General features: G+C 37.2%; 1 protein-coding gene across 5 annotated transcripts in view; it reads right to left on the bottom strand.

Moving 5' to 3' along the window:
• Positions 1–359: 359 nt before the first annotated feature.
• Positions 360–23,416, bottom strand: part of LOC139741560 (ras-related protein M-Ras-like) — a 41,898-nt gene continuing 18,841 nt past the window's right edge. For all 5 annotated transcript variants that reach the window (XM_071652145.1, XM_071652144.1, XM_071652142.1 and 2 more), the window contains 4 exons: positions 5,572–5,725; positions 2,829–2,928; positions 1,503–1,585; positions 360–597 (listed from right to left, as the gene is read on the bottom strand). In XM_071652145.1, the coding sequence (XP_071508246.1) occupies positions 516–597; positions 1,503–1,585; positions 2,829–2,928; positions 5,572–5,725 (419 nt within the window). In that variant the 3' untranslated portion in view covers positions 360–515. The remainder of the gene's footprint in view (positions 598–1,502; positions 1,586–2,828; positions 2,929–5,571; positions 5,726–23,416) is intronic.

Below are 23,416 nucleotides of genomic sequence, written 5' to 3'. Positions count from 1 at the left end.
ATGTTTGCAGAACACTTTTCTTGTTAAATAAGTGACATCAGCCATCCATCTATGTTGCAAACAAATGGCAGAAAATGTTAAGTATTTTCCAAATACATTGTAGATGTTTGAATTCACCCTTGTTAAGGAGATACCAATTACCTGAAAGTAATTTCATGGTATTAAATCAAGAAATCACAATCATCTACTAGTAACTTTGGAACAAATTTACCATCTCAGGGTATTTCAAAGAGTTTTGGGAAAGTAGATGTACAGCTCATCTTCAACTACCATGTCACTGGTAAAAGAAAATGAATGACAAGCAAACACACACACACACACACACACATGTTCTCTTGTGCTGTTGCAGCATACAACAACACACTGCTAAGACTACATAGATCCATCCCTTGACATGCATACTGCCCTGTACACCTAAACCAGAGTCTCTTCAAAGATTGAAGTCTTCAAAATAAGGTATGAACCCTTGAGATGCCTTCCTGCTGACCATCCTGCTCCTCTCACCCAGCATCAGGTCACAATAACACACAGGTCTGTCTTATTCTGCTATTCCTGCTTATCCGCCTCTTACTTGTCCTGGAATCCACAGGTAATTTTCTGTGAAACAAAAATAGATGAGACTGACATTACTGTACACTATCTGGCAGCAAGTCAGGTATGCATCTCATTGCTGCTCAGTTAACTTACAACAATTATCATAGCATGTCACTCTCATTCTTGCTGGTACTATCATTAGCATTTGTCTTTTTCTTTCCTTTTTTTTAATAATGCGCAAATATAAAATCATTGGTTGGGTATTCTCCTCATTATCACCATCTGCTATGGCACAGGCACAGGCCTGAGTAAGGCCTGGCTAAAACAAGCTATATCCATGTATTAAACTGTTGAACCAATTTGTACTGAACAAGGTACGAAAGACTACTATAAAGTGGAAATTTTCGCATGACTAATTTTTCGCACTCGGCCCAGCAAAAAGAATTTTGCTTGTTTTTGATTCCGCGGAATCAAGACAGTAAGTACTGGAACATATGTCAAGCAAAAATATTTGCATACTTAATTTTTGTGCTAGTTTCTGGTTGCGCGAAATGCTCAAAAATTTCAACACTGCGAAAATTTCCACTTTTACAGTATTTTGAGCTGGTTTTTTTTTTCACAATCTTGGTAACTGCAGACATTGATAATTTATACTTGCTTTCAAAATTGAGGAAAATATTTCATGGTTTTATATATATTTTTTGGAATAATTCCCAAATTATATATTTTCTTGGTACAATTCACAAGAGAAATGCATACAAACTGTTCTTGCCTACAAACTAACACACAACTCTGTGCACTCAGCAGTACACTTTTTTTTTTTACTAACATATGGAATTAACAATGTTAATTCTAATGTTGTTCTTCAATTCTTACCTTATGAAAAGTATTCATTGACTGTATAAACACATAATATAATCATACAAGAATTAATGTAAATATGAGATTCAACAACAGAAACCACAAACCTGATTACTCTCACAACTTCATGGAAAGCTGCATCAATATTCTTGGGAGGATCTTTTGCACTTGTTTCAATGTATGGAATATGCTGCAGACAGAAGGGAAAACAAAGCATTCATATTGATGGAAGCACAGAACAAACATACACATACACTTTTAATACTCAAATATCATTGATCATATGTAGAAGACCTGTGGATTGAAAGAGTAGTGAGGAAGAAGACTTTGGTGGAGTGTCACATTGTACATGGCAAGCCTTTTCAATGTGCAAAGTTCATGAAGCAGGGTCAATGGTGATTTGAATTTCAAATAGCCTATATAATCTTATATATCATTATAAATTTTAATTGGCCGGTTTATCAATTTCAAGTTAAGAGAATTCCAACAAAGAATATCTGGGCTTTGCATATTGCTAAATTGTGAAAAAATAAATGACATATAGCCTCATTTTCCTAGCGAGTATTGTTTTGATGGGTGTTTTGATAGAGCAATGAGTTTATATATTTTGAACTAGAGAACAAACTTCACCAAACACATTTAAAGGGATGGCATAGTATTGGTGGAGATGAGGAATGTGCTTCTAATTTTTTGCGAGATACCAAGAAACCACTTATGAAGTAATACACAGCATACCATTTTTGGAAGAATTCAAAGTTTTTTTGATGAAAATCGGTTTTGGAATGGCTGTGACATCCAAAAACCAACATCAAACAAAGTAATCGTAATTTAAGGTGGATCCCACCTTTTATTACAATTGCTCTGTTTTGGGTATCTCAGCTATTAAAAAAAAATCATCAAATAAAAGTTGAATCCCTTTTTGAATTACATGCTCTTTCATATTTCATATGAGGTTTCTCATTATCTCACCCAAAAATGTTAGAAACCTGAAGTTAGGTCTCAACCAAAACTATATGATCCATTTAATATATGCAAAGCATCAAACAACATAGTATGTACGGTTTCTTTGTATCAGTGGAGAGATGATTGTAAAGGGTTTGCATTCTACCAACATACTGTCAGCAAACTCATCATAAATTTCTCAGGTCTTTTAGTCAGGATGTCAAGATGTCTAGTTTTTGTTTTTCTTTCTAATTTTGAAGCAAATAGTGAAAGGACATCTTTTTACATTCTGTGCAACAGAACATCATTCATTACATCTCTAAATTCTTCAGCGATGGTGAGGTACAGTGTAATCAGTAATAGTGACTACAGATTTGTGAACTTTTGTATGTGTCATCAACCTACAGGCAGAGTAAAACCAACATGTAAAGTCAAAGGTTTGCCATTATCACCCCATGGCCACAGGCACCCTTCACAAGGTACTCACTCACCCCTAGTTCTCCTGCTAGAGTCTTTCCCTCCTCTTCTGTCACCTTGCGCTGATGAACGAGATCCACCTTATTGGCCACAAGGATCATGGGATACGAGTCTCTGTCAGGAGGGAGATGCAGAAGAAAGCATGATCAATAGCTTGAAATTATAAACAGCATGATATGATCTATGGCAAATAATAAGATCAATAGCTAGCATGAAATGACCAATACCATGAAATGATCAATAGCTTGAAATGATCAACAGCTTGAAATGATTAATAGCTCAAAATTACCAACAGCTTGAAATGATCAATAGTATGAAATGATCAACAGATTGAAAAATATCAAAAGCTTGAAATGATCAACAGCTTGAACTGAACAATGAGAAAAAGGAAGAGGGATTTTCTTAGGAGCAGAAGAAGAAGAGCTATAAATCTATAGGGGAAGACAAAGATACAATGTGTGTCTGGCATAAGCATGAGAGAAAGAGATAAAGAGCACAAATAGCAAATGGAGGTTGAGATGTAGGGTGGTTCAAACAGACCACTACAATCTCCTATCAAGCTCAATCTGCCTCATGTACAAGCTGTGAAGAGACACACATTGATGTATGAAAGGATTTGATCACCACATTGAAGAATGCAAGTGAAGAGTGAAAGGGTAATACAGCTGCATCTCCACCTGGCTTTGTGAATAGCTATTGAAACCAGCCTTTGTGATGGTGAGATTGCACTAGACAGAGATACTATATTACTCCACATCAAAATACCATGCACAAACTGGAAAATTTCATTTTTTACAGTGAAAAAAAAAAAATGAGCACCAGGGAGATGTCTTTAATTCTTATCTTTCATTTTATTCTTCTAAAAAACAGAAAGTCAGTGTGGTATGCACAAAAATGTTTGTTGGGAAAAATCGAGTACCCTATGTAAGCTTTTATTAAGAGGACATAAAACATAATTTATTTAAAACCTACTTAAGTAATTAGTACACATGGAACAAATTCAACTCATTTCACTAATTCCATTTACATTCATGGGTGATGACAAAATATGATGCACATAATTTCAGATAGTATGACATCTTGAACTCTGACTTTCCAAACTGAGCATGTTGTTCCTCAAAAATAAATTTGGGTCATCAAAGTTAAAGTCCTGAACTGAGGATCAAACTGAAAACGAAAGGACTTTTTCTCTCTTTCTCTCTCTCTGTTTACTGAAAATAAAATAACAATACCCATGTCTGTTTGTGGACAATTTGGTTTTACATTAGTTCTGGTTTCATGGAGAAAGACTGAAACTGTATTCATTGCATTTACTTTTCTATATTATAAAGAACACTTTATTACACCTACAAAGTGTTGTTGTTTTTCCTGTTAGTCATAATTTAAAGTCAAATGATCTGCTACATAGATTTTCACACACCCATGTATCTGTCAAGTCAAAACTTCCAATGTCAATAACCGTTTGTCTACAAAAGGAATCATTTCCTGGATTGATCAAATCCGCTCTGAAGATAATTGACTGTTTTCCCCCTTATTCCCATACGTTGTAGTTGTGACATGACAAGGAGAGGAGGCTATGCTGGATAGTGTGGTGCCTTTGTCAGAGTGGAGCTACACAGTGGCTTCTTCCATAGCTGTATCATTTCTTCTTGGCCTACTACTAGCACACGACGTGTGTATTTGTAATGATCTACATAACATGTATTTCTCTTTTTGATGACATCATTGCAGGCAGAATGAACCAGTACCATGATTCCACCTGAGAAATCTCTCCCCCTCCCTTTCTCTGCTTGTCAGGTTATAGTTTGACTGAGCTAAGGGTGTGATGAGGAAAGGGCAGGGAGGATTGACAGGGGAGGGGACAGGGGAGGGGACAGGGGAGGGGAAAGGCAGGGGACAGGGAGGAGGAGAGCCCTGGTTTAGATGGGAAGAGAGGCAAGAACGTGTAGAGAGGTGGGATTGAAGAGGAAGTCGACTGAGGAACAGGAGTTAGAGAATAGACTGAGGCAGGACCAGAGCAAACACAGGGACAGGTTATTAGGACCATAGTAAGATTCACACTGACATGAGTTAGCAGGACACATATCTTGGGATTTGCATCGCAATCCAAATCTTCAGATTTTTGGCTGTGTGGACATAAAAATCTCCCCAAAAGCACCATCCGCATTGCAATGCAAATCCTAATTATCTTGCAGTTATTTCAGAATTATCAAAATAATTTATGAAATAGAGCAATAGTTTTAAAAATAAATAGCACAATAATTGTACATTGTACTCTATGCCAGTCAGTGAATGCTGGAGCAAAAAAGCTTGAGATCTTTAATCCCATCATTCAAAACATACATTACAACAGTTCATAAAAATAAAGCGAGGGTCCAATTTTGGCTGATTTCGGGCATACACAGTTTGGTCGACAAATTATTGCAACCTACAATTAGCATATTATTTCTGTCCATCTTGACAAAAATCCAAAATATCTCAGTATTTGGATTATGATCTACATCCCACTACTGTAAAAGTGGATATTTTCACGCGACTAATTTTTCACGCCCAGCTGGGTAAGCAGAGTTTCGCGTGTTTTCAATTCCGCAGAATCAAGATATCAACTACTGGAACATATGGCAAGCAAAAATATTTGCATGCTTTTATTTTCGCGTTAGTTTCTGGTTGCGCGAAATGCGCGTAAATTTCAACACGGCAAAAATTTCCACTTTTACAGTATTTTGTCTGTGTGAACTGCACTCATGACTGACTCACTTGTCTTTGACCCTGAGTATCTGTGTATGGAAGGACTTCATGTTGTCATAGCTGGCCCTGTCTGTCACTGAATAGACTAATAGGAAACCATCTCCTGTCCTCATGTATTGCTCCCTCATAGCAGAGAACTCCTCCTGGCCTGCTGTATCAAGAACTGAGAAAAGAAAAAAAAAAACAGAAAGCTTGATTACAATGACAATCTATTCAAACTTCCATGAATTCAGGCAGTATAAACATAAATTATGATATCTACCTTTCCCGAGTATCACGTTACTCTCATAAAGTACACAAGGAGAGCACAATGATACACTCAGAAAAGAGCATACTCACAAGTATGTATCTATATTGTAATAACACTATACACTGTAATGTGATGCATTTGCACGGGGTAGTAGGGTAGTACAGGAATGATATGAACAAGGCAAAGGAACATGGATGTACTGTACATGCCCCTAGCCCAGAGCTACCAAGTCTCACGCATTGTGCGTGAGACTCAAGCATTTAGGGCCTGTCTCACGATCTCACGCAGGGCACCCATTTTTCTCACGCATCGGGTGAAGTCTGCAATTTGTGCCAAAAATAAGGAGCATAGCTCAAAGGATTCAAGTGATAGTTGCAATTCAAGGTATATTTCCCTTTTGTCTTTCAAAATTAGTAAAAAATAGTCACTTAAGTATGCACCAGATCGCATCATTAAGAGCTAATAATTCAAAAAAGCTCCCTACCATGGGAGGGGTGACACCCTCCTCGTTCGCGTGCGCATGCGCGTGAGCGCCGAAACGCCGAGTCATGAAAATCTCACTCATAAAAGTTTTTGAACTTGGCATCTCTGCTAGCCTGCAACACAGCATGTACACACGTACACACACACACACACACACGCACACCAGGGGCGGATCCAGGAACTCTGTAAAGGGGAGGCACCTTTGCAAAATTAAAGGGGGGCGCACGCAACCCCCCCTTTTTTTCGTTTTATTTGTTTTGTTTTAACCAAAGATAAAGAGGGGGCGCGCCCCCGAAGCGCCCCCTCTGGACCTGCCACTGCACACACACACACAAATAAGGGTTGCCATGGTAATGGAGTTGATTTCGTATGGGGATGGTCATGGACAGTCCATGTGTCGGGTAGAGGTTTATGTTGCAGTCCATGTGTTATTGAAATGTCTTTGCACAAATTCATGTAAGAAATAGAGTAACTGCGTCAGTAAGCGGCCGTGCAGCCGTTCGCGGCAGGTACAACATACACGGTAATATACAGCTAAACACAGCATTGCACTGTTACATGCACACTACACATATACTAACACACTAGCAATCAACAAAAACCAACCGATAAAATGGGCACGATCTCTGACGAAAGTGAAATTTTCTCACCTAAATGACAACATATCGCATCCAAAATGAAATTTTCGGTACTTCTTAACATAACAGTTAAGAAACAATGGTCCAAGAAACGGAATTTTTTGTCGTTTTCTCGATGTTCATGGATTTTGAAAACATATCCTCACGTAAAATAGAATTTTCGCGAGCCGATGTGGGCCGCCATTTTTTTCCGAAAGTGGATGTTACCATCGAAAAAAAATGAGAAAAACACGAGAAAGACATCAACAACACCGCCAGAATTGCGATCTTGTTTGCGGCCAATGCATGTGCGCACGCTATTTTCACGTGCTTTCGCAATGGGAATTGGCGCTTACGCAATGTTCGCGAGACATGTGAAGGCGTTCAGCTAAAGATCGCGGAGCACGCGCGTATTGCATAGGGATTGTACATCGTGCCGCAAGCAGAAATACTACGTCGCATATCGCCCTTATCGGCGAAAATTGTGCCGGGTTTTGCCCTCGTAAATCATGAAAACTGCGTTGGTCAATGGTAAATTTCTTTCATGAAAACAATTGCGTTAATGAATAATCTTATCTATGATATATGAAATGGTTGAAAATAATTTGCCTGATTTGTTTACAAGTTGGAAAAACCCTTAACAATGCTTAAACTGCCGCAAACGGGATATTTTACTCTACATGTAATAGAAAAACAAAAATCAAAATGACACTACATGTATAAAAACGTCATCCAAGGTACATGTTCATTACTTTATTTTGAGACCTACACATGTATTTGTAAATTTCTCTGACTGCATTTCAAATTACACCATTGTGATATTTTCTGTGACAGTCTGCTGATGGATTGTACTCTTCTCAGATTTGCAGCACAGTTGATGTGTTGCTCCTGCTGTTTGTTGATATGCTTTTTACTTCCCCATATAAAGTTTTAATAAGTAAGTACTACACACATGTACATAGCTCCATGGTGAGACTATCCTTGTAGGATACTTGTTTTCACAGAGGGCTGATCAGGTCGTTAACATATTTGCACCTTAAAGGGACGCAGGCATCACCATCTATGGAAGCTCCTTCATCAGTGACACATAGAGAGCTCTTTTTGCAGTTCTGCTTCATATCACAGATTCATTGTGGTATGTGTGTGTGTGTGTGTGTTTGTTTGTTTGTTTGTTTGTTTCAGTGTGAGTAGAAGCAAAAGCAATTTCTTATGTCTTCATTTGCTATCTGTGTTGAAAATGTCTGAGCACTTTGTGATGGCTGGTAGTATGAGGTCTAAAAATATTTTCCACAAGTTTTCTGACTTGTACTTTTGCACATTTGTATCTTTAAGCCGTAGTTTCCTCTCTCTTGAAATGAGTAACTGCCAATTAATACTAAGTTGTTTCCACCATTGTACAATCTGGGTTGACAAAGTCCTTCTGTATTTAACAAAAATTAATGTGTATAAATGTAGACCATTCGGGAAGTACACACACAGTTCACATTGCACCAATTATTCAGTCATATTAGATGACAATTGGTCTAAATGTTAATTTTATGTAAACTTTGTGCAAATATCAATATAGGACCACTTGCATGATGGCATGTTCTTTTGTATCTTTTAAAGTGAAATTTAGTCAAATGAATAAGCTTAAAATATTAAGTCCTGGTAGAGTCACCTACTTTCTTATTCTCCAAAGAATTTGAAGACTATGAAATGCAATTGATTCAATTGATTCAATTCATTTGATTTTATTTGATTTAATAGGAAAAATATGCAAGTTTATACTAGCCAAGTAATTGACTAGTCTTATTCGCTCTCATACGCATGGTCATGAATTCTATGTGTCTCAACACATAGCAAGACCTGAATGATCCAAGTATCAGTCACACAGACAGATTCATGTATTAGTCACACAGCGTACTGCTTTCTTGATGTGTATCCCCCTTACTTCACTCTTCCAAATTATGTATGAATCCACTCAATTTACCGGCTGTCCATTCAAAGTTTATACTGCACATATTATCAACCACACATCTGTATGGCTTTTAGTAACATTGAGCACTGAGCATATTCTCTGCATTATACACTTGTGATGCTTTTTGTCTGCTCCAAAGAAGAAGAAAAAGAAGAGACAAGTAGAAGAAGAAGAAAAAAAAAAGAGATTCTGTTTGTTCCAGTAAAGTGTTGTCAGATTTGTCAGAGCATGAGTATTAAAGGTCATTATACAATTGTACATTGTAAGTACATCTATTTTGTAACAGCCATACTGTATAAAAGATGAGGAACATACGAGGCATGAAACTTTCGTAAATTAGAGTCGACAGCCTTTTTTGCAGCATAAAACTTTTGCAAATTGGTGATGGCATTCAGTGCGTTGTGTGTACTAAACAAAAACTTTGTGTGCATTTTACTGCAAATCTTGGCCCCTGAAATTCTTGAAAGTTTCATGTGCATGGAAATTTCTGGTTTTACAGTACACTCAGTGTCAAGTCATAGATGTAATGTAGGATGTGAACAAGGTGGGCTTTTTATGCTACACAATGATAGGCCCACTGTCAGACTGTGACCGTCATTAACAATAACATGTTGCTCCTTTCATTGAAAATGCTATTTCTACAATGTCTAGTCTTTGTTTTAAAACTTTTTGACTTCTGTTACATGAAATGCATTGATTGACTTCCATTCATTATGCGCAGACATTACAAACCTGCCCAGTGTTGCAGTCATTGTTTATTATTGTTGGTTTCCACTTCCTGTCTCAGTCATGTACAATACAATGGTAGGGTGATGTTGGGAATCAATGCCTTGGATGTTTAACGCTGTGATAGAAATATCGATCTGGGCACACTTCATTTTGCATTAGCCCAGAGAAATTTTTCACTGACCAGTGGGTTAAATCAATGTACCCTGTGTCTGTGTTCTACATGTGTACTATGTACCACCTGGCCTATTCAAATGAGAGTGGATGTTTTCTTTTCACTGTGAGTTTCACTCAGGTGTCTGCTGTTGTCAATGGGACATTCAGTAAGTTTTGATGGCGGCTGTGTAGAATTGCTGAGGATGCAATGAATTGTATAGAAGATATTTAACATCTTATTCTCAGACACAAAATGCATGGAAAAGCTATCTTTTTTTGGAATTATATATGAAGTAGAGAGCTTTTTGTACTGCAAGGAGCATAAACCAAGTGTATGGTCAGCCAGATACCGGTAGCTTCCATGAGCATGAGATGAGTACATTTGGTTTCATTTGACAGCTTATTTTGTGCATCTTAAACTTGAACTGAATTTCAGATTGACTCTGCAGTGTAGTGGTGACAGTGACAGTGGGTTTTGTGAAGAAAAAGAATTAAAGAAGAGAATTATAGACTTTTTTAATAGAGTCTCCATATTCAGGTTGTGTAGGGCAGAGCATTTCGTACCCATTGAAGCGGTGTACCTGATTTCCCAATACCAGAGAGTACAACCGTAGACCACTCACTGACCTCTGTAACAAACCCACAGCGCGGTACATTGTGCATTGTGTACATGTACATGCCACTGCTGTCACAACATGTCTTGTGATAGACTGAAGCCATGCAACATTCTTCACAGAAACCCCAATTTTTCACAAAATGCTTTCGAGGAAAACAACATTTTATGCACTTCTGTGCTACTGATTACTGAGTTGATCCCTGAACTTGAAGACTTCTTAAAACTCTGTGCAACTACAATGTAGACGCTAACAAATTTTGGGCATGGATGACAGTCTGATTGACACACTGTGGCTAATTCTGCTGTTCCCATACAACACTGTATGTTTAATCCCTACACTGCTGAGGGTATTTCAAACATTTCTTGTTCTTGGGCCACTTCAGTTTTTGGAAATTAGTTTAAAATATCATATTTCTAGTTTTTACAAGTAAAAATCATGTTATGCAACATTTTGAAGAGGATGAATTGAAAATTGTCACAAAAGAATTCTCTTTTTGATAAATGTAAAATATTGCATGTATTACAATATTTTATGCCAAACGTAAAATTTCATATTGAAAAATAATTATTATTGGGCGAACATGGGTACAACATTGTGTAGGCCCTATGCATAGTGCACATCATGAGCATGGTTGGAGGCCCAACGTCCCTCACAGCCAGGGACTAGGGCCCCCTGAATGGCACTGGAAGCTCCAGGGGTGGAGTTACTCTATAATGCTATCTTAGCCTTGTTTTTAGACATACATGTATGTGACAAAAGTAATGTTGGGCGGGAAAATGCTAAATCTTAAGTCCCCGGGGAAAAAATACTGTACATCTTGAGTGGGAGAAATTCAAACTCAAGCAGTTTGCTTCAGCATTTGATGATCTTTTGGAGTGATTGCAGTGATTTCACCCAAACCAGGTCTGTTTGCATTGTACCTTCTATGGTATAACCCAAAATTGGCAGAATGCATACAAACTCTGATCTGTGCACTCTGTAAATACTTCCTGACAAGAGTCAACAAATTTTGCTCTGATCGATCACCGATCACGTATCTTGAAACAACACACATCAGTCACACAGCTTTGCCAAGTGTTGGTGAATATGATCAAATATTTCCCCTCCTCAATGGGATCCACTCACCCTACACTTGATTGTTTCTCAGTCTTGAGGAATACTTCAGGCTCAAGAACAAAGTGTAGAGAGAAACATTTTTTTTTTTTTTTTTAAATCAGAACATTTCCAAACATGTGCTGTAATAAAGTATACCATTGAATCTCTACTGTCCGAAACTTTCACAAAGAAAATTTCTTATTAAATGGAGATACACATGTACAATATTTAATGTATTGCCACTTCTTATCACTTCAAACTCACTCACACAGGAGAACCTTCAAAAGAAATTATGTACTGTATACTGTATGCACCTTATAATAGAGCACGAAAGACGATTTGAGGTGAATTACAATTGAAAAATACAATGTGCAATGAGAGAGTCAGTATTATCCTTTTTTATGATACAAGAGTACCGGTTTATAACACTTTCCCTCCTTCGAGATGGTTGAGTGTACCATGGCATTCATGTCACAGGAGGCATTTTTTTTTTTTTTTTTGCAAGATGTTTACTACAATTGTATGCAAATATTGGTGAACTTGCAAAATTTGCAAAAATCAAATACCAGTATGGTGATGAGTTGAAAGAGTATCAGTGTATTGTTGAAAGTCATGTGTCAACCTTCATTTTGCCTTTGAATCAAGGGAAGGCTAAGGATGACAGGTCATGTACTGTACATAATGTACTGGGTGAAGCTTTTTCATACTGGCATCATTCTTACACTTTGTACATATGAGGAGTCAACCTCCTCATCGACACACAACCCTCTTAGTATGTTGGTCTGACATTTGCAGAGGTACAAACCTAACCCCTCTGCTTACAACACAGTCACATGATCACATTACAGCATGGTCACATGATCCAGACATCATGAGCTGTTCTCTTTGAGACTCTTGCTACAATTTGTGGAATTACAGTGTACACTCCCATACGAACACAGTTATAACGAAATTGTGGTTACAACGGAGTAAAGATTCAGGCCGCAACAGTATGTGCTCTATGTTTTTTTTATTGTTTACTCTTTATTTGTTCGTTTATTATTACAGAATTTGGATATCTGTAATGAACGAAAACTGCCAGTCCTGAGGACTTTGCTATAATGAGAGTCCACTGTATTATCATTTGCTTTGTTTATTTTCTGAATTTTGCATCCATATCGTTATTTTCTTCATAATGTCAATTAATCAACTTTTAAAGACATTTTCCAAGCAGAAAACCTATCCTTAAATATCAATTAAATTTAAGATATTTAATTGTAGTAACACTTACATGTAATTGTTGAAGAATCCTGAAAAGTATAAAAAATGATTGACTCTTGTCTTGTGGTAGTCATGTTGTTCATCATCACCACAAGACAAGAGTTGTAAACCATCATAGCTTTATCAAGTGTGTGTGACGAGCACAGTTATTATAAACCACACTTGATATTATTTAGATCTCTTCATACTCGCGCAGGACTACATTATGTCTATTTAAAAAGCATTCAAAAAAAATATCAAAACATTTATTAGCTGCTTATATTTCACAGTACTGCACAGGTATGTAGTGTATTTGTGATTGCAATCTATTGTTGTAATTTTTATGTACAAGCCAGCTTTATTAAATCCTGTATCAAGTAAGTTTACAAAAGGTAGAACTACAAGTATCCTTGACATAAAACATATAGAGATGAAAACTGCATATTTTTTAGGGGAACAATATTTGTTGCAAGCTCTTGTGCAAATTACACTGTAGGTAAGGTGATGCCAACACCTCACAAGTCTTTCATTGACTTCCACAAAAATGTGGATTATTTTCCTGTTTGTACATGTACATATCATCACAAAGGAAAATGTACATCCTTTACAACAAATTAACTGTAAATGTTGTGATAACCAAATGGTGATAGCAAATAAAGCTGCTGAAAGCTGCTCATCCTATAGTGGCAAGCCAGTGGAGAAATATGTAGTCAAAGAGGACCTGAGCTTTCGATCCTTAGAGGCAAAATCGCAATTTTGCTTGTGGCAAAGATTCTGATGAGATTGAAAACTCACGCCCCCTTTGACTCCAACCAAACTGCGATAACTTTCAGGGGTTGCAGTTGCCTAATGATTATGTCGAATGATTTTTGTAACCGCTTTTGTGTACAAACCAATAAAAGAATTTTGAAGATGTGACATCATGTCTAATTTGCATAAATTTACATATGTGACCATGCACCTCAAAACGAACATAAAGTGGCACGCACTGATTTTGCGTGAGGACTGAAAATAAGTGAAATGGGTCAACCTAGCAGAACTTGACTTTTTCATATTTTCTGAAAGAGCGGGTCTTCTTTTACATTATGCTAAAATTTGATATCATAAAACGGGCAGGAAAGTGTGCTTTTCTTAGCAGTTTATCTCGAACATTATTGGTAGAATAGTGTGATTAGGTGTGTCTTTAGAATCCCTTTTTCATTTCTGAAAAACCTTGTCCACACTCTTCACTTTCAACTCTAATAACTTTTGAAAGGATAGTGCTACTGCTTTGAAAGTTGGCATTAATTATGGACAGAATGTGTTAATGAGGCATGCTTAATTTCAGTTTAATCTGATAATCCCTTCATTGTTGTTACTCTGGTGGTTTACTTCCTGTTTTTTGTCCCATTCATCACACAGCCAGCACGGTTTGGTAAAGATTAAGCGCTTGAATAGACACTGTACTTCAGAGCCTCTTTTCTCAGTTCACACTTTTCCTGAGTTTGTGCAATCTTTCCAATATTTAGATAGATTAGGAGAGTCCATTTGATTTGAGTTAAAATACATTATTTTAAGGCTTTTAGTCTGCTCTTTCAGAATATGGTCTTAACTAAAAATTCATGTCTGGCGACTTTTTGTTTGTTTTGAGGTGCAGGGTCACATATGATATGCGATATCACTGGCCTGTGAAAACAAGTTAAACTTTACAATTTCTCACATTTTTCATTTCATTTGTCTAATTGTGATGAAAGTTTTACAATTGTTTGTTGGATTTTACCCATCTGTTACTGTAAAACCAGGAATGTTCGCATGCATTTTAATTTCGCAAATTTCGCGAGCGGCAATATTCGCAAAATTAAAATGCACGTGAAAGTTCTTGCCTACACAGTATGCATTGGATGCCAGTGGCAAGTCACGAAAATTTCATGCTGCGAGAAAGGCCATCGGCTCCAATTCGCAAAATTTTCATGCTGCGAATATATTGTGTTTTGCAGTACAATCAGCTTGACCATAGATTGGAATCAAACTTCTAATACTTGAGACTGTCCATGAGGGATCTTTCTTTCATATCGTGTATCAAGCCAGTAGTGTAGTTGCACTTTTACACAATAATACACAATAAAAAGAGTTATCAAGACTTAGAAGGGATGTTGATATTAAAACCAAGCTGTTAGGCTATATTTGTAAATGGAGCAAGGGGTTGAAAAAGGGCCGGATCAATCAGCCTGGGTTGGCCCCAAGTTCACTTGCCACATATCAGATGTACATTCTTGGCACTGAGAAGACAGGTTGTATGCCATGATTTGGATGTGTCGATGATGGCCCATGCTCCTCACTCGACTTACTGTCAATGATTGTCAGTCAGTCAATGTTATTCCCATTCCCCAATATGACTTTAAAAGAGAATATCTGCCACCTGTGTAGTTGATCTAGTCTTATATGAGGGGCCAACAGAAATTTGAATGCTGATAAGCTGAAAATGACTGTATTATGAAGCATTTTCTGTCGTCATGTGTTTATACATTATTATTATTATTTCTTTTTTTTTGGGGGGGGGTACTCATGTTGATAAATTTATGCAGTACATTATCTGAATCGGAGTTTACAAAAAAGTAATGTTTGAATCTAGACTAATAGCCAAGTTATGACTTATCTTTTTGTGGATTTCAACAAATCCCAAAGAGGGCATCTCTAGGAACCTTAATAACTAAACCATAAATGGTTTCTGTGTTTCTGTGATTAGTTTGGCCTATCTATAATTTGCATACCATGATATTAAAACAAAGAAGCTGATACTTTAAAAAAAAAAAAAAAAATGTAATATGAAGTGTGTATTGTTGAGGTACATGAATCACCAGAGATGCCAACTGTTACCTTTTTTTGTATTACTTTTTACCAAAAGATACTGCTGTTTTCATGGAAAATACTGTTTTTTCTTAAATCGTATATGATATCTACACATGTATGTCTATTGCAGGAAACATAAAAATAATGTTTTCCATTAAAACTATGCCTCTTCAGCCCTCAGAGTACAAATGCTATTTACAAGGTTGGGATCCCTGTATACCCATGACAGTCACATCAATCAGTGTGACCATATCACAGTTTCGATACTTGTATTATTTGGTACCATACTGTATAAACTACTAAGATGAAATTTGTTGCGATGGATCCCTCCATATTGTGTGAAATAGATTTAAAAAGAAAATAGAGTGAATCACATGAAACCTGTGAGTATCGAAGACAATAATAAGATAAATGTTTTCTGCAATTGTCATCATACCTATGACACATCCTATGTCAAAAATGTTCTCATTATAAAGAAAAATGCTTATGTTATCAATATGACTACCGGTAGTTTTGGCTGATCGCTATTTCACAATGCATGTATGCTTCAATCTAGATTTCAACCCAACCCATCAACAAGCTTTCTGTTCACACTTTCCTGTCAATCTGGAAAGCATTTTGATCTGGGTCAACAGTTTTCTTTCAGTACTCTGGCAAATTAAGTTTTGTTATGGAAGAGTAGTGAGTTCACAATGCATTATTCCTTGGAGACAGCTGGGAGTGAGACTATGTGTAGGTCATCACTGTGTGCAGCAGGGTTGTGAAAACATGGGGGACAAGTATGCTTGGAGGAATTTCATGCTGAACTTGGAAATGACAGCAGGGCACTAGTAGTGCCTCTTAATGTCCCTTCATAACCAGAGAAGTGGTAGTCTTAAGGTATAACATGCAGTCATGTTTTAGGCATTGTATGAAAGATTAGACTAGGTGCTCCTCTCATGATGCAGGCTTACATCATACTTGTATGTTGATGATATCTGTGTAGAGAGTACTAAAATTGTAATCACACAAAACTGAATTTGTAAGCCTACCCTATTTTTTTTCTCCACCAAGATGCAAGTTTATAAATGCAATGATGCAGTGTAAAATTTACATCTAGGCAGGTTGTAACTAGGAAGACTAATACTGTAGCTGGGCCGTAGCTCTTCCTTGGTGACTAGAGTGGCATTTTGCAAATTGTAATAAATTTTTGCTGCATGCTGTGCTGCAGAGAAGGAGGTGTGTAGTTTCTGTGCTGACTCACCCAACATCCAGTACATAAAATGACAAGATGACTCATTTCTCACACATCAGTATGACCCATTCCTCTAGTCATGAGCAATATCTAGTCAACAGGTTGGTGCTCATCATCATAAAGTCACAATTCACCCCTCTCATAACCAATTGAAATAATATATTTCACATCAACTTGATATGCACACTTCATGGAAATGTTAAAAAAAGGCAAGCATGTCCAGAAAAGAGAAGAAAGATTGGCCATAGTAATGGGTTTTGATGAATGGATGTCTGTAATGTTAAATTTTGTGGTTCTAGTGCCAGCCTTGGTATTGATAGAATTAGAAGTGTTAGTACACATGAGATACAATGTACATGTACATGATCTAGATGTAAAATAGTATGAAAATCATTGTTTCCTTCAGAACCCCAAAGTTTGACATTTTAATACATGGAACCTACAGTACACTGTTCAAGTATTGAAGGGTTTAGAGTCTACAGACTAATCTGCCCTTAAGACAATGAGTATTTTATTGTGCAAATGTCTTGCATAAACTGTACAGTACAGCTGTACATCTAGAGCAATATTTTGCAATATTGGTATCAAAAATCTGTTTGATACCAATATTCTGCCAACATCAATATTCAAACTTTGTTATCAAAACTATGCTGGAAAACATTACATGACACCTTCTTTTCCATTATGGATGGCAGGTCAGTGCTGTAAAATCACATTATTCTCTTTCTCACCATAACAGCTGTGATATCTTGCACATTGAAGATTGCACGAGGCCAGTTGATCCATGTTTATATCATTGTCAATCCCCCTCTTTCTTTCATGGTTGAGAATCAAATCACACACAGTATTTTTTTTTCTATAAAATAAATACAGCACAAACATTAATTAGAAAAACAGGTAGTTTCTCTAAAAATACATGTGTGTTTTTGTTACTAAAAGTACTATACTGGGGCTTTAACATGTGAACAAGACCAATATCCTCTCTACAGGATTAGTGGTCCACTATGTCTGGGTTAAACTAAGGTGCAGCAAAGAATCAATATTTGCTGATGTCCCCTTAGCCCTGGCCAGGATACAATCACATAATATCTTCATTTCATACCAACATGGGAAAAATCTCTTATAAAGCTCTCATTTGTGCTTGTCTAGCTGTGTTATAGTTCATCTTATTTTTGTTGTGCTGAATTAAATGTGTTTTGTGTATACCCATGTACATGTGCACATATCTGAAATGCCGAATAAAATAATAGTAATAACTGAAGTTGGAGATCAGCCAATTGATGTGGCAGAGTCTAACTTCACCAGGCTGACATGAAGGACTATCAAGAGGAGAATAGAAACTGTTGGGAGACCCTATGTACAAACTGTACAATGATTTCAAAAGGTTCAAAAGTCTGTTTGGAGGAACCACCTTTTATTACGATTGTACTGTGTTTTACTTCTTTTTTTTTTCAATGTCTCAGCCATTAAAAAATCAATTTTCATCACATAAACTTTGAATTCCTCTTAGAATGGCACGCTCTGTACTACAGCTGTACTTCATAAACGTGTGTTTCTTTGGTATCTCACAAAAAGTTAAAGGCCCATATACCATCCCTTTAAAGTAAAACATGTTGAGTATTGTAATAGTACAGATGGCAAGACAACAATAAAGAAAAAAAAAGATGCATCACTTTATACACTCTTAAAGTTATTCTCAATGATTTGATGAAACATTTCTTTGGTGAACATTCTTTTCAGGATTCAACGTGCCCTTCTGCTGGAACCAATATCATAATTTGTGGACCGCAAATTGGTCTACAGCTATCTATACCTTATTCCCACTTTTCCTTTACCCCTTGAACCATACACTGTAACTGTTTATAATTTATAACATGATTCAGTCTTTGCTTTAATGCTACAGTCTAGCAAACAGAGTTTTATTTTTTCTCATCTCCTTTTCAGCTTTGAATAATAGGAAGGAGTATGATTTCACTCATGCCATTGGATTTCTGACCCTCTAGTTAGAGCTTTCCTAGATGATGATGCTTCAGGTAGTAATATGATACTGCACACAGCCATTTTCTCTCCAAATACTACATTGTATATATGCAAGCCACACTATTAAACCAATTCCAATGTTTAACAGACTGTATCATTTCCTCAAGGTCATAGTGAATAACACTTTACACAATTAGCTACACAGAAAAAAAAAAATGAAATAGATAAAAACTCTGTAATCCACACCCTCTCCCACCCAGTAGCCATTCACCAGATGCAAATCTAGTCTAATTCACTTGAAAGCTGCACTCATTGCTAGGCAGTGGTGCATAGATTCAACCATTTCCTCTGCCTTTCTGATGGGGTCTTTGTCTCTGTCTCTGAATAGCACAGGACTGGCTGGCTAACATCACACAGTCACATCCTATAGACAGTGAATGCAGCAGACCTCATCATTCTGATATGTAGAGTCGTATGGCAGACTGAAATCTAGCAGGTCTGTTATGGGAGTATAAAATACTGGTAGGTCTAGGTGCCTTGTTACAGATGAGACTGCAAAATGCAACTTTTTGAAAGTCCCCAGTATGACTTGTTTCAGAAACGAGGCATGCCAGGCGAGTTGTTAAAACTCACTGAGACACATACTGAACATGTGATTGTCTTGAACATTGTAAAATGTGAATTATGGGGATACATTATCCCTCATCTACGATTGCTATCAACAATTCAATGATTTCTAATACAATATTACAGTTAATGTAGATTTACAAGTACTGAACTTGAAATGGACTGAATTAATATTTTGGTGTAAACAGGATCATTCTTTGCAACACATCCCATGACTGTTTCTAGAGAAAAAACTGTGTAAAGCCAGTGGCATGACTCTGATAGTCAATGTGTTGTTACATACAAGGTCTAAAATGTTTGGCGAGTTTAAAATTGTCTTTCCACACAATAGTCTCCTTCATGTTGCTGTTCAGAATGCACGGTGCAGTGCAAACTTTACCAACTGGAACTCTCTTCTCCTCTGACCAACACATTGTTGCTGCTGCTTCACAACAGAACACCATGCATTTCATGCCTTTGTCAGATTCCCTTTCCACTGTACAAACTGTATGTACATGCAAATACAATGTACAAGTGAAGGCTGCAATATACATATTCACAATCAGGGATCACCATCAAATTGACTTAGAAGCAGCATGCCATAAGTACAGATCTTTTTTAACTCTGTGAGATGGTAGAGCACACAAAAACTACATGTCAATATTGTAGTGTCAGCACCAATCACTATGTAATACACATGAAGACTGTCTTGGGAGGTAGGAATGATTCTACCTCTCCTCCACACTCAACATTTTCATCCCCACATTATCATAGTTACATGATACACTCAAGAGTGTTTGTAAAACACCAACAATGGCCAAGAAAGCAGCATGCTTCAAAAGATACTACCCATGTATTGCAACTTTGGTTTGCGATGCCAGGCTAGATTTTGTACTGTTTTTTTAACCCCCTTTTACTATCACATTAACAAGCAGTCTAGAATCGATGACAATGCAGGCTACTCAAGGTGTCACTGGTCTGTGTACGGTACTACAGCAACATCAATGTATCTATACAGAGTGGACAACACACTGTGTTGTATTGGCAGCTCCATGGCACTGTAGTCCATACAAATTTCCAGTACTGTATTCATACTAGTGCAGTGAGAGATCAACAGCTGTATTTTTATGTTGCTATGGTTTGTAGCTTGTCATCCAATTCAAGGGGTAGGAACCTATATTTTCCTCACTGTTCATGTACAAACTGTAACTACACACAGACCTAAACAACATTCATGATACAACATGTATGGCATGTTTTCACCTACAGCCTCTGACAACTGCAAACAATCCTGACTTTGTGTGCTGAAACAGCGTAAACATCCGCCCTCTCTCACCCCACACAACTTCCTCCACAAACAAATCCTGCAACTCACTTCACAACATCCACTTGTCCAAGCTAAAAATAGACAGCTGAGACAAGGGAAGCATTACATGTGTGCCTCTAGGGCTAGAGCACGATGGGTATGCATGGCACTCATTTAGGTGATATGTTTGTGTTTACCTTCTCATAAAATGTATGAATTATATATGATATAATATAGAGCTCTATAATCTTTTGAAATATTTGCCAAAATTGATTTAAAAAAAAATTCTGCCACAGTTCAGAATTATTCCGTAATTTCACTTTCATATGCATATCTTGAAACTGGACAAAAACAACATATTACAACCACCTTTCAAAGTCTATCTTTTTATTTCATTTGCACATAACTGCTCTTTTATCAACTTCACAAACTGGTGATTTTAGAAAATTCAAGATACTGAAGTTGCTAATAAGAGTCATCCAATGATAAAAGTTGGAAGAATGTTCTATAATTACAATACATTTCAACATAAATTTGGTATAAATGTACTCTTGTAAACACTTGCCTTAGGAACTAGCTACATTGTATATATACTTGATTTTATGAAGTCTCTCCAACGATTGTCGGATTCACAGGATTTTCTGTGATATATTTGCTAAGCTCTCTACAAAATTTTACATGGTCTAAAAGAAGAACAAGGAATCCCTCATCAGCTACATGTAGGCCCTAGCTCTTCTAATCAGTAAGAGTCAGATGGCAAGTTGTAGCTTTCAGGAATAATCTGCTGTCTCATGTAAATGACAAATTGCTGATCCATCCATAAATTTCAACGTGGGACAAACCCAGGTGGAACAGCCAGCAATTCGCCAATGCAGGTTGCAGGGCATGCAGTAATGTCAATGTTCTAACTTAAGTAGTTGTATGCAACCACTGGATGCCACTGAACCTGAATACTGTTCAATTTAGTGGATCCATAACTTACTGTCAAACACACAGCAAGTAACAAGAGGCTAAGTCAGGTTTGGATTTCAGGGGAAAAAGTTGATTATGCAAGACAATGTCACATGACCAAACATCTGCCCCATTCACTTTCAATGATAGAGAATTTTAGGTCACATTGTGAGCACTTCCAGAGAGCTTTCAGGAAGGCACATCATACAATTTCAGTTTTATATTCATTTATTTATTCATTCATTCATTCATTCAATATCACCATAGTCTTGTTTTCACAGGGTAGGCTTGCAATAGCACATGTGTGACTTACAGATCACAAATCAATCAAATCATTATCGCTGGCACAGTCCACTCAACAATTCACTTTCAATGATGGGAGTCACAAACTTGGCCTCCCTGACTGGTGCTGTACTGTGAGCGTGGGTTCATATTGCAAAGACATGACCGAGTTTGTCAGGGCAGTGCGACCTACACTTGTACCGTCTATTACTTGGCCATCCCAACTCAGCTAATCTTAGAAAATAGGTCTACATTCAATCAAAATCCTGCCTTATGGATTATGGTATACAATTGTACTTCTTCACTTTAACTCTACATGTAATTTTCAACACATTTTATCTGTGGATGGTACATGATCCCTACCACAAACCTGCCCCTACCACAAACCAGCCCCTACCACAAACCAGCCCCTACCACAAACCAGCCCCTAGAACATGATTTCTTGCTTGCTTTGCCTGGCAGTCATTCAACAAACAGAAGAAATACAGTAACTGACCATCTTGAAGTGACAAAACATAGGTTTGCATTGTCAATGGCTTTCATGCAGATTCCCCTCACACCTTGGGGCTAATCACCTGATTTGTTACTCAGTGATCATACTAGAGAAAGTGGTATTTACCAGGACTATATATGACAGCACTTTGCAGTAAAGTGGTAATCCAAATAAGGGGGTGGCAGAGACAGAAGGGGTAATCATTATTTACTGGCTCATGGAAGAACGCTCAAGGGTTCTGTGACTTCATTCATGCAAACTTCCACCATTGCATGGTGTTGCCGAGTGCTGGAAACTATTTACTTTGCTCTCTTTGTAACACAGTGTAGTGGACAAGAAAAGAGAGACAGAGAATTGTTTTGGGGAGAGAAATGCACGGCACAAGGAGTGGAATGAAAATTCAGCACACAAACACACACACACACACACACACACACACACATTTAACCATTGAAACATCACAACATGGCATGTCAACTCACTAACAAGATTTAAAGAATTGGAAACAACAAGAATTGCATAAAAAAAACACTGAAAACATATGCACTTGACATAATGTTAAGATACAATTGTAGATCAATTGCACAACAGCTCCCAGATGTATGTACATTGTAATTTTCCTCCATTACCAAATAGTGGTAGCAACAGGAAGATCAAATTTCAACATGTCGTACATTGTAAATTTAATACAGATTGCAGTGATACTGTACTGTACAAGCTTTGGCCATATTTTGTGTGTAATTTGATACAGCAAATCAGTAAAATTTTCATACTGAAAGACGTCACTTACAAATTTGTACATTGTAACTGAAACTATGAAACTGATCTTGCTAACGAAGTAGGATATGAAAAGTAACAGAGTGTTACCTAACCTTACACATTGGAGATTAACTGGTCAATTATGCAAGTGAAAGCATACCATTTGTTTGAGAACCACTAGGATGAACTTCACAAAGACAATGCACACCTGTTCTACAATATACAATCCTTGTTGCTTTTGGCTGATACACATGTATTTTAACATTGTATC

The sequence above is a fragment of the Diadema antillarum genome, unplaced genomic scaffold, assembly GCF_040938485.1.
Source record: "Diadema antillarum isolate AM-2024a unplaced genomic scaffold, OU_Dant_1.0 seq00000934_RagTag, whole genome shotgun sequence".
Taxonomy (NCBI): domain Eukaryota; kingdom Metazoa; phylum Echinodermata; class Echinoidea; order Diadematoida; family Diadematidae; genus Diadema; species Diadema antillarum.
Note: the sequence above shows the minus strand (reverse complement) of the source record. Positions and strands in the feature narration are given on the sequence as shown.